The sequence below is a fragment of the Haliaeetus leucocephalus genome, unplaced genomic scaffold, assembly GCF_000737465.1.
Source record: "Haliaeetus leucocephalus isolate CR32 unplaced genomic scaffold, Haliaeetus_leucocephalus-4.0 Scaffold795, whole genome shotgun sequence".
Lineage (NCBI taxonomy): Eukaryota > Metazoa > Chordata > Aves > Accipitriformes > Accipitridae > Haliaeetus > Haliaeetus leucocephalus.
This window is the reverse complement of record NW_010973231.1, coordinates 4,074,555-4,086,885: the sequence shown is the minus strand read 5'-3', so window position 1 is coordinate 4,086,885 and position 12,331 is coordinate 4,074,555. Positions and strand designations below refer to the sequence as shown.

General features: G+C 38.8%; 1 protein-coding gene across 3 annotated transcripts in view; it reads left to right on the top strand.

Moving 5' to 3' along the window:
• The window catches only part of WWC3 (WWC family member 3), a 64,572-nt gene that overhangs the window by 30,388 nt on the left and 21,853 nt on the right, over positions 1 to 12,331 (top strand). For all 3 annotated transcript variants that reach the window (XM_010581585.1, XM_010581584.1, XM_010581583.1), the window contains exons 8-10: positions 4,419 to 4,661; positions 7,882 to 7,971; positions 9,111 to 9,685. In XM_010581585.1, the coding sequence (XP_010579887.1) occupies positions 4,419 to 4,661; positions 7,882 to 7,971; positions 9,111 to 9,685 (908 nt within the window). The remainder of the gene's footprint in view (positions 1 to 4,418; positions 4,662 to 7,881; positions 7,972 to 9,110; positions 9,686 to 12,331) is intronic.

Here is a 12,331-nt window from a genome sequence, read left to right as displayed (position 1 = left end):
AGGCCTCTGCTGTAGAGTGGTCTGATATGTCACCCGAAAGTCTAGGCATTTAAATGTAGGGGAGTATTGGGTTTTTTCCTTGGAAAATTCAGACAAAGTAAGGTCGAAGAACTTGTTTAAGCTAGGAAGAGCAGAGCTTGTAGGTTAGGATGTGCCAGCTGTAGGATACCCATGATTTGTCCCTTTTATGAGCATGAGTTAGGACCTTTGTATTGCTTCAGAGTATTTCCCTCCCTAAGACACCTGTCTTGTTCATAATGTGAGTAATGGTCTAAACATGGGGTTAATTGTAATTGTAGATCAGTCTCTTTCATCTCACAAAAAGTGATTTTTACTTTAATTGCACTTCTCGTGCTATATTTTAATAAATAACCTCTTCTAAACTGAAATCTTCTCGAGCTCAGCAGTATAATTCCATTAATGCTGAGTTCAGATAGCAGTCTTGAAAATAAGGTTGTTAGACGCTAACAGAATCTTTGAGGTTCCCCAGATATTTCCAGTGATGGAAGGGTTGCCCTATTTTGTCTAGGGGGAGATCTGTGTAGATCTATAACGATGCAGACATGCTGTAAATTCTGAAAATACATGCTTTTTTGCCCCCGTGATGTAGTTTGTGTAGTAAACTACTGGCTGTACTGATCTCCACCCTCATGCTATGTCTACATTATCTTGGGCTAGGCATAATTCTAGCTACATTAGTATGGATGGCCATTTCAGGGCAACTTTGCCGTTTTGAATCAGTGTTTACTTAAGATCACCAGGTTAAACCTTTGTCGTCCCCTCTGTGCCCCTCCTGCTTTTCTGCTTAACAGGAGCTGTTATATTCATACACATTTGAAATTTTTCAATACTGAAATAAGCAGCAAGTCAGTCTGCCTACCTAGGAAACCAGTCATTTGATACCACCTACTCGAGCGTGGAATGCAAGCTCCTCAGCACTTGTTATGCAAGGATGGGAATGGGCAAAATGCCTGGAATGTTGATGGCTCAAAATTAACTGTTTTTTCCCCAGGAATATGTTAAATTGCTATATCAGTAGGGACCTTAGTATCTGGCATTAGGCCAGATAAAAGTACTCTTTTACAGTGACTACACTTAAGAAGTAGTATCTTAAAAAATACCCAGTAGGAAAGAAAAAATGTGTTTGAAAAACAGAGGCATCACAAAGGATCCTAACTACTTTTTTTTTTCCCCTTTAAATTGCAATCTTTGTCAAGTCATTGCTTTATTTAAGTGGGTGTTTAAAGTAGGTGAATATATGCCCTGAGTCTGAAAATGCAAACCAGCTACCTTTTTGTAACATACCAGCAGTGAGAATGGCTGGTGTAGTATAGGAATAAAATCTGGCATAGACAAGCCCAGTGAAATTGCTTCTTTATGCATTTATTGTGTTTGGGAAGAAAAGCTTGTGTTGGGAGAAGACAAATTGCAATTATGGAACATGCTTAAGAGGATTTTTTTATTATGTTTTTAGCAGAACTGAACATGACTCCTTTGATATTTTTCTTTGGTTTAAGTGAGTGAGACCATAAAAGCCTTAGGGAAGTTTTCTAGCCAAGGAGATAAATTTTTAAAAGTTTATCACTGGTAGCTTTTTGGAAGAACTTACCATACAGAGGGAGTCTTTAGTGGAAAGCAAGCAACAAAATTCGTTTGAAGGAAATACAGGTTGCAGAAACCTGACTTATTGGTGCTGAAGTTCCCCTCCCAACAGATTCCTGCATTATGTAGCTTTTTGCGAGTGCTTTTTCTTTGCTGAAAGGGAAGACGTAGAGACAAGAAGAGCTAGCTGAAATGCTAAGAGTGTCAAGGGAATCTAAGTAAATACCTAATCTGATTTTGGAACTCTTCAGTGATACAAACCTTGTCCACAGCAGTACTTTTCCCTTTAATGACAGTATAATTAAGTTACTGTACAACAACTTCCTGCTTTCAAAGCATCATCATAACAGAAATTGAGGGGAAAAAACAAAACTTCAAACTGGAATGTCGTACACAAAGGGAGTTATGTGGTCTCAGCAAGCTCAAGAGTCTAAATTAAAACCTCTTGTCTTGAGGGTGGTTTGTTACTCTACAGCCGAGTGGATTCAGTGGTTAATTAGCACTGAAAGGGGGGATCCCACCTTCCCCTCTTGCCTGCTGGTACTTCTCTCTTCCTTATTGCCTGCATTAGCATTTATTTGCTCCTGTGGTCAGCTTCTTAACCAGCTTACTCTGCATTAGAAAAATAGCTAGCAAAACAATTGTGTTAAAATGAAGGAGAGGGTCAGTCTTTCAGCTGTCTTATAAAACAACCCAGAGACTTCACCAGACACATCTCGTCTTCTTTCATCCACAAGCTGTGTAAGCGCTTATGAACATGGTCACTCAAATACATTGCCAGGGCTCATCTGATTCACAGTCGCTTGCCAAGCTATGATAACTCGATTGTACCTGAATTCTGTAATTCTGTTGAAAGGACCTTGAGCCCCCACTTGTTTCATTTGGCACCGAACACCTGAAAATCAAGCTGTACACACCTTCAGGAGTGTTTACTGAATCTTCAACAGCGTAGCAGCCTGGGTAGGGGAGAGGAGGGATCCTCACTCTGCTCGTTCTTCTTGGCCCTGACGTTTGGTCAATGGGGTGAGGTGCTCTTCAGGAGGCTGCATCTGGAATTCATGCACAACAGCAGAGGCATGAAATATGTAGACACTATGTATTGATTCACAATGGTGCTTTCAGTATCTATTGGCAGTATCTATTGGTTATTAATGCAAGGAGGAGGAAATGGTATTGAAGGGCTTGATAAAGTATTCTGCTTTGGACTAACATGTAACATAATACCCAAGTTCTTTACTTGCTGTAAATGAAATCGAAGTGGGGAAAAATGTATTTGACAAAATTCACAGTAAAACTCCTATTCATATATGAATGCAGTCCTTGCAAAATGACTTATATTGATATTTTATTTCCCTTCCCCTGATAATAAGATAGCCAAATACTTTCCAGATGTCAGTATGAAATAAAGACTCCATGAGGTTTTGGTTTTAGATGGGGAAAACCTTACCTTTGTCCTGTCTACGCCTTTTCTTTTATTCTTAAACACACGTTATCACATTGTGGATCTTCTGTTGGCTTGTTATGTGCCTTTACCTTGCTTTGTTATTATCTTTTCTTTCTTACCAGATATTTTGGAAGAAAGATTACTTTAACCAAAAGAATGAATGCATATCCCACTTTTATGGCTGGCTTTAAATGTGCTTTTATTTATTTATTTAAAGGGTGATAATCTGCTGTGGTGCACTGAACTTTGAATGCTACCATTTCAAAGTGAAGATGAAAATGAGGTGTACAACTGCATAACTGTTGTACAGTTCTTAGTTTCAAATGTTCAAAAATCAGAAAGTTAGATTTCCTCTTACTTTTCATTTTCACTGTAACATTCTAAAGTGTCTAAGTTGCCCATTGTAAGACAAGCATAAATATCTAGCAGTAGAAGAGTGTTCTCCCCGTGATGTTTATATACCTTTAGATTTTGCCAAAAGAAGCATTTGTGAAATGTCTAGCTTTAGGGTTCTTCATAATATTTATGAGAGTTCAAAATTTGTTTTTAGCAGAACATTTTCTTAAAATGTCAACTGTGCAATTATTCTTACAACTGCTGTTTCATGTAGTGGTTCAGCATATTGAGATACAGGAACCTACGTTAGGCTATAAAGCCTACTACAAAAAAAATCAAGTTAGCTTATTTAATTTAATTGCTTGATTTGATGATGGATCCGTCTAAAGCCACCTGTATTTTGTAACCAGTAGATCTTTTTTCCAGACCTTGTTTTTCTTTTACTGACAGCTTGCTTATTCTTAAAATTTTGTTGTCTGTCAGGACTGCCTAATATTTTCAGCCCCTTCAACCATTCCTGTGCTCAGTGGGACATGAATATATGGATCTATTGTCACTAGATAAGCATCTCCCCTTCATCCCTTTTAGCTTCTCACTGCACTTTTGAAATCCCAAGTTAAGATCTGATAGAGGAAGAATGAGTAATGAAAGGATGTTCAACTTCATCAGCTGTACAGGCAGCAAACTCAAGAGCTATAAAAATATGAATTGATCTATTTCAAAAAGAGCTGTCAAGGCGGGTATTGTCCACATGATAGATAAATGCACTGTAATTCTTATACAGCTACACACTTAGAAGCACTGGCAGTTCTTTAGTGTTTAAAAATACACTAAACAAAGCAAAAAACCCCAAATTTCCCTCCCCGTCCCCCCCCAAACCAGAAACATATAATCCTAAAGTCCTCTATATTTTCTTGTTTCAAAATTTAGAAGAAAAGTTACAGAAGTCAACAGGCTTCACCTCCTGGTATTTTTCTTCTTAATTGTCTTCATCTTTGTCTCCTGCATTTTGAAATATATTTATCCTCTTTTAAAGAGTTTCGAATATACAACAGCAGCTGGCCTTGCTAGATAATGAATCTTGGCCTGGAATGGCTGAAGCGGACAGGGATCGTCTTCAGCTCATCAAAGAGAAGGAGGCTCTTCTTCAGGAGTTGCAGCTCATCAGTCAGCAGAGACGATCCCCAGAAGACATTGCACGTTTGGAGGAAGAAAAAAGACGCTTGGAAGATGAAATTCAACGGGCTCGAGCAACGTCTGCTCATGGGGCCACTGAAAGGTTTGGGAACTTAAACCATTTTCTTGTCTACTTTAAGATCCATATAGGTAATTTCAAAAGGAAGAGTAGGGAATTTCACTGTGTTTAAGAAACAAAAAAAAATGTTACTAGAGTAATTTGCTTTCGAAAAAGGAAGAGACTGCTCCTGGCTGCCATTATTTAATTCTGTCTGTCTTGAAGTTTTCTGAAGGAGAGTTAGAGTGATGTCAACTAGTTAGTACTCCTTTCATTCATCTGAATAGGAAGAAGAGATCAGAATAGAGTGACAAAAGATGCTTGGAAAAAGTCTGAATGATATTGTTTGATAATAGAGGCTGGAACAACAGTACCTGGATAGTGAAAGATTTTTCTGTTATTTTGCTGTGGAGTAATATTCATCTCCAAAAGCATCAGAACAAAGATCCTTTCCTATATTTGGTTTCTACCTTATAACAGGAAAGTTAAATGATTAAGTTTTCACTGCTTTTTGTATACATTTTTTCCTTTTAATTTGCAGCCTCAGTAGTGGGAGTACATCCCAACTCTGACATTCGTGGAACACAATAAACGGAATCATTCTTGAAAACTTAAATTAAATATCAAGTTATATGTAAAAACAAACACCCCCCAAAACATATTAATGAAAACACTGTGTTTATTTCAAAGTTGCCCAGTTTTTCCTGTAGCCATAGAAATGGACAAAACCTCTTAACCTTTTCTTGTTACCATAGGCTGTTTCCAGAGAAAGCGAGAAAATACTTGTTTCCCAGACTTGGTTCTCTTAAGTAGTGGTAAAACCCCAGGTTTGACACTTGAGGAAGACTACATGAACCAGCTTTAAAGTGATCTGTGTAAAGGTTAATATTTACATAATTAAGACACTTTTAAAGTATTTGGAAACCATGTACAAATTTTGAGAACATCAGCTCCTTTGAAAAGGCTTACTTCGCACAGTAAATTCGGACAATAACTAGAAAATTCACAGCCAACCTGCTGTTCAGTGTTACCTATTTTGCAATTTTTGCAATATTGTTACATTGGCTTTCCAGCTTAAACTGACAGAAAAGGGAGTTCACTTTACACTGCAGTGTAGTAAGTTTTATTTGTTGGTTTTGGGCTCTCCTGTTAGGTAGTGCATACTATGTTGGCAAGAAGGCCAAGCTGTTTTTCCATGTAGCTCATGCTGTGGAAATCAGCGTTCCAATGTGATACTTGATATTTCAAATGCTAGCAAAAAGTTGAGTAGAAGTTAGAATAATATTGAAGGGCACTCTATTTTTGTATAACAAATTGGAGGAAAGCTTAACTATTAGTAGCCCTGGTTCATTTGTTTGTTTGTTTTAGGCTCAGGAATAACCAAAAACATTCCTAGTTCTGCTTGTCTATTTCCACTTTCTCCTAATCCTGAAATACAAAGAAGTTTCCTCTTTAAATAATTACCAGTTCTTTCTGTAACTGAGTTTTAAAGGCACTGAGTTAACTTAAAATCTGTGTGACAGAGGTGGGGGTTTTTTTGTTTGTTTGGGGGAGGATGTTTCTGTTTGGTTTTTGTGTTGGTTTTTGTTTTGGTTTTTTTTTTTCCCAAAGATTAGCTGGCAGCCTTAGTTGGAGTCATCTCTTGCCCTTTAGCACAGGTACCTACCTTACGGCATTGATGACTGTGGAGTGTAGGTTCCTAAATTTGTTTTTTAAAGATGGTATGGATACCTCTTCTCTGCCCTGCAAGCTTTTGAATCAGTTAAGTTTCTTGGATCCATTTGTCATCGTCTTTTGGTTCCTGCATGCAGTGTCTTTATCATGGAAGTTTGCACAGCCAAGCTGTAGCCTTCCTCATACCACTTGGTTAACCTGGTCTGGGGACCACAGAAGCGGGAGAAAAGCTTTGGCGTTGCTTATGCTTCGGTGCGATTGCGATGAAGGGAGCCTCCCCGGAGGGTGGTGGGTTGCTGGAGTGTAGCACTACAGCCCCTTGCCAGCATATGAATGGATGAAGTTGGGATGCCAAAAAGGTTGAGATTTTTTTTTTTTTTTTTCTGCTAACAAAGACATATTTTTTTCACATCTTAACTATCCAAAATTCATTGAAACTAATGCTGCCATTTTGTTTTATCCAGGAGGACTCCCTTTTTGTTGTTGGATTTTTTAATTTTTTTTATCCTGCCCACTAACATGTTGAATTCAAACAACTGTCTTTGCAGTTGACGAAGGTCTGAAGCACTCAAATAAGTTTAATCTGCTTTCTCCAAACTGTCTGTCAGAATCCCAATTTCCAGCCAACTTATGAATGTAGGGCTGGAGCAGTAACTTTCCTGGACATAAAAATGTACAACTCAAAACAGATTACACCCTGATTTTATTTTGAAGTTCAGTGATTGAGCTTAGAAAAACAATATACCAGAAATACTTATAATTCTAGATTCAGGAAAAGAATAAATGTGATATCAATAGATAAAACTTATTCTTTGCAGTTTTTATAATCTCAAAACACAAAATTTAAGATATCTTACAGGTGTATGAGACCGACAGCATTACAGGTACATTTCCTTTGTGTTGTGGCAGTGGTACTGAGTAATTCAGCTGCTTGTTATTAGAATGGGAAAAAAAATAAGTCGCAGCGAGAGATTTTTGTCATAGCTTAGTATTCAAAATGCTGTATCACCTGCTTAAATATAACGATATATAAATGTGCTTGAAACACCTAGAATTAGAGCTTAAAGTTGAGGTTTATGGTTACTGCTTAACAGAAGTCCTCCAAAAATTTTTCTTTTTACCTTTGAAATTTGACACTAGTTAGCTTGGATAGTAGGGCTATTTGGAATGTTTTTTTCCTGCCAAGGTGATGAAAGTCCTAGTAGTTCTCTGTATTTTACTGACACAGTCAGGTTGATGCAAGGGGAAAAAAAAAAAAAAAAATCTTGTAGAGCCTGATGTTTTTACCTAGGACTTTTTCTGACTTTGCTAATTGCTGTAATGTATTTTCAACATCATGACTCTTACACTGTACCTCAATTACTTTTCTTGTCTGGGAATTCTGCTGGAGTCTTGGTTCTTGTGTTCTTGCTGGAACTACCATCGCTGCATATGAGCTGTGTAAATTAAAACTTCTCATTAAACAGTGAAACTTCTTTTTATATTCCAAACTGCAACGCAGTAATATTTTTCTGTACTTGGAAAGCTCCTAGCACTTCTTAAGCACTACTGTAATGAAGAAAAATAGTAATATGTATCTGTTTAATTATAGGATACTGTTACAGGAAAAGAGAAATTGTTTGCTTATGCAACTAGAAGAAGCTACACGTTTAACCTCATATTTACACTCCCAGTTAAAAAGGTGAGTTAAGTAAAACCAGCAGGTTTTGAAGTTTAACTGCAGCAGAGAAGAATATTAATAGTCTATCAAGTTTGCCTTTTAATACTTGTATGTATGTGTGCCAAGTAAATTAATTTTTTACTAAATTTATACAGTTTGGTCTATGGAATGTGATGATTTGGATGGAGTTTTATAAATAGTGTTAGTGATGGCTATGTGAGCTAGATTATTAAGTGTATTTGGGAATTTTGTATGTTATCTTATTTTCCAAAGATACATACTTAAAACACATTGTAATATTGTTACCGTTTTACTAATTTGATGATAACATTCTTTTAAGTTCTGTGAGGTTTTAAAATTTTGATACCTTCTGCAAAGGATGGGGTTTTGACCTCTGGTGAGATGACAAAATTTTGCCATTTAAATACAAGAATGTGCTAAGACCCACACAGAAGCCCCAAATGTTTTGCATATTCACACTGGCAGCTGCCTTTTTAGATGCAGCTCTTGGGGATTCCTCAGCTCAACACGATGTCAATGTGAAAAGCTCAGTTCCTGCTGTGTCTCACTTCATCTCTCTCCGTCACTTATATTCTTCTCTCCTTAACTGTCTGAAAGTGGCAAGAGGAACTGGAATAGGATTCATCCTAAAGTCTTTTTTATTTTATACCAGAAAAACTTGTGAGGATGAGGCTTACACAGCAGTTTGTTAGGACTTTACCAAATCCCCTCGCACTTCTTTTCTCTGGTATGTTTATGACCCATCATTAATGTAAATTCAAGATGGATCACGGTAATCTACCCTTCCTGGCTTTACATTGAGTCTACTGATCCAGATCCTGCTCTGGCCTCTTTTCTACCAAATTACGGCTGCTTACGCTTTGGAGGAAAGAGTAGGCTTGTCCTGTTGGACCGTTTGTCTTCAGGCACTTGTTCTGGATTTGGTTGTCACCTGCGCTGTTCCAGTCATGGTTGTGCTTGAGATCAGGGCGAAAGACGTGAGCTAGGCCTTAAAATGCCAAATCATCTCTCCTTGTCATTGTACTGAATACAGGCAAAATTGCTTGTGTAATCTGTATTGATGTTTTTAGGCCTGTGCTGGTGTTTCTGATTATGTTTGAAAGGGCCTTTTTTGCTTTCTCTTCCTCTGCCTGCTGTAGTCTGTCAGCTAGCACCCTCACAATGTCCTCTGGCAGCAGCAGAGGATCCCTGGCCTCCAGTCGAGGATCCTTGGCCTCCAGCAGAGGCTCCCTCAGCTCGGTCAGCTTTACGGACATCTATGGCCTTCCGCAGTACGACAAATCAGACAGCGTTACAGACTACGGGCAGCATTTACGCTTTGACATAATTCCCTTCGAGTCTCTCACAAAGGATGTGCCATACGCTGATCCCATTGGACACTCAAATTTCAATAAACAGCGGAGGTCTCTGGATACCCCACAGTCCCTGGCGTCCCTGTCATCACGGTCCTCCTTGTCATCATTGTCCCCTCCAAGCTCGCCTCTGGACACCCCATTTCTCTCTGCATCTCGAGATTCTCCCTTGGCTCAGATGTCAGAAGGTTTTGAGGAGATGGCAAGCATAGGAGCCCTGGAAATACTCAGGGCTCAGACCACAGTGTTGGGTGATGATGATACACAAGGAACGAGCTCATCTCAGACGTCCTCCTATCCTGTGGACAATGAAGGGCTGCGAGAAATGGGACCACAGCTGACTGCTGTCCAAACTGGTGGAGGTGAGTTTCTGAACGTTACTATTTTGTCACATTATCATAGAAAATGTCACACAGACCTAAGCATACTAGCACAGTAGAGATTGTTCCTCAGTTTGACTTATTTTACTTCCATCAGTTAAAAATTACATGGTAGATGTTAGCTGTTAAAAAACCCAACCAACCAACCAAAAAAAACCTCTGAACCTGAAACTTTAGATTTAGGGCAACGAGGTGAAAGAACAGAGAAAAATCCTTGTAAATAGATCTTAAAATAGTGGTGAATTGGGTGGAAGAAAGGGAATGGAATATGGACTTTTTTTGGAGTGTAGCACATCAAGGAATAAATATTTTGGTCTTGGATTGGGAATTAGTAAAAAAAAAAAAAAAAAAGCATGGTTTAGTTACTTCTGAGGCCCCGAATTGTGCCATATTGCCATTATTCTGATAATTTAAAGCAACACAAACCTGGGGGAGATAGGGGAAAAAAAAACCCAAACCAACTCCCCCCAAAAACCCCAAACACAAAACCAGGCACAAGGTGATGCTGCCGACAGTGCTTGAAGGTTGGCTGACTCTACGCTGAATTCGTACGCACCCCAGACCATGTTCCCATGTCCAAGTTCTGCAATGGAGCAGAAGCCACAGCAGCGTGGTGGTCAGGAGTTCATGGTGCGCTGTGCTGAGAGTCTTCATCAGCCAAGGAGCATCTTTTGTAGGGGCTGTGCAAGAAGTTAAGATGTTGTCTCAGAACCTGTGCTCTGTGATCGCAGAGGAGTGATGTGTGCGGTTACCACGGCACATGTACTGTTGAGTTTTCTTCTCCTGCTTGACTGTGAAGTTGATGGACTTTCTTTAGCTTGCATTGGTGGAAGCTCCTGAGGCACTACAGTAGAGAAACATAAATTAGAGACATCAAAAGAGGAAACAAAACCTTTTTAAAAACCAAAAGAGATTTAAAAACCCAAGCGTACAGGCACATGAGAAATTTCCTCTCCTGTTTTAATCAATCAAATGAACTGCTGTTAAAATGAAAAAGAGTATTCCTTCATGATCATGTTTTTGTTTGTTGGTTGCTCATATTTCTAATAAAACCATACAAGTAGAGAAGGGCTTTTAGAGAATATTTTTAGTATAGAATTTAATATTAACGCTTCTAATTCCCATCCTATTTCTGTATCCAGAATTCTGTGTTGGCAGTTGCATAGAATGTTGCATTCAGAACTTAGGACATCACGAATAATGTGAAATATAACCAGAGAATGTATCATATTATCCTACCAAAATCTTAGTTGTCAAGTGATAATGAGGAGGAACATTGACAGTACCTAAGGAAACGCTTTCAGCTTTTTATTTTTAAAAAGAAAATGTCACTACTGTGCTGAAAAGCCTGTATTGCTCAAACAACATTTGAGTCTAGACTCACCTACTTTCCTTAACACAGCTAGCATTGCCAGAAGATACTGCTGCAGAATTTACATTTACTAGATGTAAACATTTCTAGTGCCCGTATTGCAGCTTTCAGACCAAAATAAACAGAATTCCAGAGACCAGCATGTAAGCCTGTGCTTAAATTAGTGCCATGAAGAGGCTTCCTGAGGCTTTCTTTAAACCTCAGATCAGACCACAGCCTGTCTTCACCCATTGTGGTAAGTGAAACTATGTTAGTAGTTCATTTATAGCTTGTACGTGTTTCCTAGAAGTGAAGGCCTGGTCTGAGGGCCTAGGGAGCAATAGGATGAGGGTCAAGTTCCTGCTTTAGTTTTCCTTTTCTCCTTCCTCTGTCACGTTTCTACATATTCACATTTCTCTGAAAACCTCTGGCAGAACATGCCTGTGCTACCTGCTGTCACTGCTGCAGTGTCCAGCTCCAGCTCCTAGGACAGGGGTTACAACTTTTCTCTGTGTACAATAGAGTGCTTCGTGTTGCTTTTTGAGGAAGAATGTATGGTTAAAAGGTAGCCAGGCTGTCTTTTTTTTTTTTTTTTTTTAATATTTTAATTTGAAAATAATTGCTTAAGGAGAATTGGTTTAACTTTTCTGATTTCTGTCTGGAGTCATGACTATGTTGAGCTCCACACTCGCAAACCCACCAGCTAGTAATGCAGTTTGCAAGTAGCAGTTGGAAGTTTCGAAATTATTTTGGTTTTGTACCCTTTTCTTGAAGAATTCGATGGAGCATCAAACTCATGTATCCCAGCTTGGGAACCCGCAGACATTGGGGGGTTTTGGTTTTCACTAAGGTACTATGCGGTGTGCTTTGCTGCTGCCACCCAATGGTCTGGTAGCATAACGCGATGCTGGAAAACCAGTAAGTCTCAGCTTGGACAAATCTTAAAGGTCTTTTGCCTGTTCCTTCACTAGACAAAACATGAGGTAATTTTTGCAAATTCTGGGGATCGGGGAGGTTAACACTGAATAAACTGCACATACTTTGCACTGACACAGCACCTGAGCAAGTTCAAGTTCTTCAGGAACTGCAGTTTTGATGTTCAGTTGCTGATGTGCTGTTTTATTGTTCTGCATCTGTCTCCGGGACATACTGTGAAATATGTTAGCATGTATGAATGGAGGGAATATGCCTGAGAGGTTAAATCCATCGTATTTATGAAGCTGGGAGTGGGAGGAAACATATTAATAAAATACTGGGCTTTAATATCCTCACTATCT